This window comes from Oratosquilla oratoria, chromosome 29 (assembly GCF_046742065.1).
Source record: "Oratosquilla oratoria isolate Oo_2021 chromosome 29, ASM4674206v1, whole genome shotgun sequence".
In the NCBI taxonomy this organism is placed as follows: Eukaryota; Metazoa; Arthropoda; class Malacostraca; order Stomatopoda; family Squillidae; genus Oratosquilla; species Oratosquilla oratoria.
In genome coordinates, this window is record NC_134805.1 from 48,084,413 (window position 1) to 48,089,412 (window position 5,000).

The 5,000-nt window shown below is 41.5% G+C and overlaps 1 protein-coding gene across 1 annotated transcript; it reads right to left on the reverse strand.

Moving 5' to 3' along the window:
* Positions 1-1,441: 1,441 nt before the first annotated feature.
* Positions 1,442-2,017, reverse strand: LOC143040863 (serine/threonine-protein kinase pim-3-like). The gene has a single exon (XM_076212305.1). It carries the CDS (start codon positions 2,015-2,017, stop codon positions 1,442-1,444), a length of 576 nt encoding a protein of 191 aa, XP_076068420.1.
* Between the last annotated feature and the right edge of the window lie 2,983 nt (positions 2,018-5,000).

Sequence of the window (5,000 nt, forward strand, 5' to 3'; positions counted from 1 at the left end):
ACACACACACACACACACACACACACACACACACACACACACACACACACACGCACGCACGCACGCACACACGCACACACGCACGCACGCACGCACGCACGCACGCACCCACACCCACACACAGGCGTTTTCATTCAGCCGAGGGACCGCCTTAGTCAGGTATTTTGATGTCTTTTTGATTTCGTATGCTCTTGATACCACCAGGCAATTTTATTCAGCTGAGAGGAGCGGGTGCTCCCCCTACGTGTGGCTCTTTAAGATGAATCTCTTTAGAGAGCTTTTTTCTTAGCTCTTTATGTCCTCTCTGTGTATAATCAACGGATGTTTCCTCTCTTGTCCTTCTTTAACTCTTTGTGGCTCTTTCTGACGGATGTTTCTTTCACTGCTGTCGTTAGTATGACTTAAAGAGCGTTTTTGCTCTTGGGCTCTTTTTCCGTAGGTGTTGCACGGATGTTTACCAACTCTCTGGTAGCCTATGTGGGTGTGCTCTCTTTTTCCCATGTATGTGTTTGGCTCTTTCACGAGTTATTCACCTTCTTGTTGGACTCTTTATGTCTCTTTCTGATTTATGTTTCAGCTCTGTCATTATTATGACTTAAAGAGCGTCTTTACTGTTAGGCTCTTTTCCGTAGATGTACGGGTATTTACATACTCTCTCGTAGCCTGTGTAGGTGTGCTCTCATGTCTTCATGTACGTGTATGGCATTTTTAGATGGAGTTTTCATCCATAAGGACCTTTGTAGGACATTTGATCTTTTCTTTCCTTGTAGGAATCCTTTCCTACCTTCGAACTGTCCTGGTTCTCTTTGTCATTTTACTTTAACCCTGGAAAGTCTACGTGTAACTCGCTGCAGACACCTTTGTTTTTGATACTGGAAAGCTGAAGGGCAGCTTGCTGTCAAGAGGGCATAACATTCTTAAAATGCAATATTTTCGTCGTTTTTAATTGTTAAAATGCCTTTAGACGAGGACCTAGTCTTGGGCAGCATTCTTAATACTTTTTTACCCGCTTCTTCGTCGGTGGAGTACTTTCCAGTGCTTCTGCTTCTGGAAAGTCTCTCTTCTTGAGGGTCGGGGGCTTCCTTTTCACCGTGCGTCTTCTCTCCGGAAACGCTTTCCTGTAGACGTTTGGTGGGAAGAGCTTAGGATCGGGGTCTTCGAGTCTGTCCCCGTCCTTGGAGCGGCCGAAGTTCCTGAGCCATGGGTGGGACAAGATCCCATGGAGTGTGGGCCGCTCCCAAGGTTCCATGGCGAAGCACTTCATGATGAGATCGCGACATTGGTGGGGAAGGTCATCGGGGAAGGGCGGGTGAGCCTTCTTGATTTCCCCTTCGTCGTAGAAGGGGTTATTTTGGCACACCATGTAATAGAGGAGGGTCCCTAGACTCCATACAGTCGCCGGGACGTGCAGGAATTTCCTTTTGGCGATGTATTCGGGTGGCTAATAGATCGTGGTCCCGCCCGTGTGTCTCCCCTTGTAGCTAGTGATCCTTTCCCCACATCCGAAATCAATTAATTTAGTCCTATATTCCCCCGTGACTGGATCCTGGTAGAGCAAGACGTTCTCATGTTTTATGTCCTTGTGAGATACGCCTGCATTAAGACACCTTTGCACCGTCTTAACGATGTCTATGAAAAGACGTTTTACATCCTTTAGGGGGAGCTTGCCACATTTCTTCATATGATCGTATATTGAAGCTGCTTTCGGAACCAGCTCCATCACCATGTAATAGTTCCCGTCGCTGGTGAAACAGTCGTACAGCTCGATAACCCCGGGTACCCTCTGGACCTTCTGGAGGAGAGAGGCCTCCATTGGCACTCTCGTCCCTTCTCGTCTTCCCCAGCTATGGACGCGGCAGAGGGGCACTTCCTTTATGGCGACCTGCGTGCCTGTGGCGAGGCTCTTCGCCAGGTACACGCACCCGAATCCTCCTTTTCCCAGGGTCTCCTGCACCTCGAAACGAGTCCTCCAATGGTCGTTGTCGCCGTTCATCCCCCTGGATGTGCCTTGGGTCATGGCGGTCACCAGACTGATCACGTGACCAAAGGTGGCATCTCAGATGGCGTCATTCGGCGGACTCTTGTTACCGTTCTTCGGCGAGCTCGGAATGCGAGCTCCAGCACAAACCGAAAGTATCTGTCGGTGTCGACGTGGGTGTATTTATGCGTAGGAGAACTTCTTTAATTATTTCCTCTTGATAACCGCAATTTTTGTTCCCTAGAGACAATATCGCACTGAAGAAACTGATCACAGAGGTGATAAAGATGAGGTATAAGGAAAGCTGCAGGAAGGATTGATAGTCGATGTTAAACGTGATCAGCATTTTTCTTCAGGTTGAGTCTTCTATCACTGTACAAAAGTTATGGAGTCAAAGCAAACATGTGGAGTCGACTCACTTCCAGAAATATATGTAAATTTATTGCATCACTTTCTCTCAGGAACTTACGTGACATCCCTACGGACCAGAGTCACGCAGAATATTTCTGTGAATAAAGACTCGCCTCCGCTCAGAGAAGAAAGCTGGTCAAACGGAAAATGCGCCATCACTCCTTTCTCATAACCTCCATAAGAATATCCTCTTTGCTACCTCCATGTCTCCAACGCCTTTGGGTGATATTGTCCCGAAGGATAGAAGCGCTGGTAATCACCGGCGAAGAATAATGTCCTGACACCAACGGTATTACCACCAGCAAAAACATGTAATACTTATATATATGTACAATATATATAAAATGATATATATACACACACACACACACACATATATATATATATATAATTATATATATAAGTATATATACATATATATATATATATATATATATATATATATATATATATTGCTGGGAAATCGGAAGAAAACAGTAAATCCCAAGCGCTTTCGTGTAATTCACATCTTCAGGGGAATACACGAATTACACGAAAGCGCTGGGGATTTACTGTTTTCTTCGGAAGAAAACAGTAAATCCCAAGCGCTTGCGTGTAATTCACATCTTCAGGGGAATACACGAATTACACGAAAGCGCTTGGGATTTACTGTTTTCATCCGATTTCCTTAGTGGTTACCAGCAAAATTTGTGGATCACGTGTTGTTTATAGTGATCTTACTGCATATATATATATGTAAGTATACATATATATATGTATATATACATACATATATATATATGCATATATACATATATATATGTATGTATATATATATATCATATATATTATATATATATAGATATATATGTTTATATGTGTATATATATGTATATATATATATATTATAATATAGATAACCCTATATATATATATACATATATATACATATATATATATATATACATATGTATATATATATATATATATATATAAACATATATATATATATATATATATTGATAAGTATTTTAGACAAATTATTTGGATGATGGAGAACATAAACACAGGGGAAGGCTCGGAACCCTAAACACTCTAATACGACGAGTGGGAAAAACTGTAACTTTCTCAGTATACAGAAAGGAAACTAACAAAGAGGATTTAGTACATTACTTCTCCGCACATGATGATAGAACAAAGAGTGGTATAGTAATAGGATTTTTTCTCAGGGCACTACGAATCTGTAGTAATGAATACCTAGAAGGCGAATTTGATTACATTATGAAAACCTTTGACAAACTTGGATATCCAGAGGGAATGTTGAAAAGAACAAAAAGAAAAGCAATAAATATTTACAATCGCGGAAAGAAAGAGAGAAATGATAAAAATAAAAATAATACAAATTTTATATCAGTACCTGGCTCAGAAATGTCACCAATAATAGACAAATATCTAACAAAATCAGGTATAAACATAGCTAAAATAACTAACAAGAGGATAGGTGATTTAATAAAGACTTCTGAAAAGAGAACCAATTCCGAAAACAGCGTCGTATACAAAATCCCGTGCAATAGTTGCTCAATGGCTTATTTTGGCGAATCGTCAAGAGGATTAGAAAAAAGAATTTATGAACATAAAAATGACATAAAAGCACATAGGACATCTAATTCTTTAGTAGTTCATGCGGAAAAATTCGATCATTTACCAAACTGGAGAGAAGCTGAAGTGCTACATAAAGGTTTTGATAAATTCACTAGAAGAATTGTTGAATCAGCATATATTTCAACTAATAATTCATCGAATCATCGAGGAGGGTTTATCAATTTAGCTAAAGAAACTAGTATCTTAATTCTAAAACACGCCAGAAAAACGACCTTTCCCAAGTGTCCGAAAAGATAATTAGATTTAGTACATAAACTTCAACTGCAGTTCCACATACACTCTCTGAAGAAGTTCTACGCGAACGAAACGTTAGAGTGTTTAGGGTTCCGAGCCTTCCCCTGTGTTTATGTTCTCCATCATCCAAATAATATATATATATATATATATATATATATGCAAGCCGCGGGCTTCGCCCTTCTCGGCTTCGCCGGAGGCTTGGCTGCGCAAACAGTGGCCTACGGCCGCAGCTCTTCGCGCTCTAATCCCTCGTTTTCCCCTTCGGCCTCGGCCTCGGGGCGGAACCCCAACACGGGATCCCCAGCACGAAGAAGAACGCGAAGAATAACGCGAAGAAGAACTCGAGGAAGAAGAACGCGAAGAACACGAAGTAGAATGTGAAGAAGAACGCGAAGAAGAACGTGAAGAAGAACTCGAGGAAGAAGAACGCGAGGAAGAAGAATGCGAAGAAGAACGGGAAGAAGAACGCGAAGAAGAACGCGAAGAAGAACGCGAAGAAGAACGCGAAGAAGAATGCGAAGATGAACGCGAAAACAAACGGGAAGAGGAACGCGAGGAAGAAGAAGAAGAAGAAGAAGAAGAACGCGAAGAAGAAGAAGAAGAAGAAGGAGAAGAAGAAGAAGAAGAACGCGAAGAAGAAGAAGAAGAAGAAGAAGAAGAAGAAGAAGAAGAAGAAGAAGAAGAAGAGCGCGAAGAAGAAGAAGAAGAAGAAGAAGAAGAAGAAAAAGAAGAA

Coding starts and splice junctions, on each gene's coding strand:
- LOC143040863 (XM_076212305.1), bottom strand. CDS start 2,017: ATGACCCAAGGCACATCCAGGGGGATGAACGGCGACAACGACCATTGG.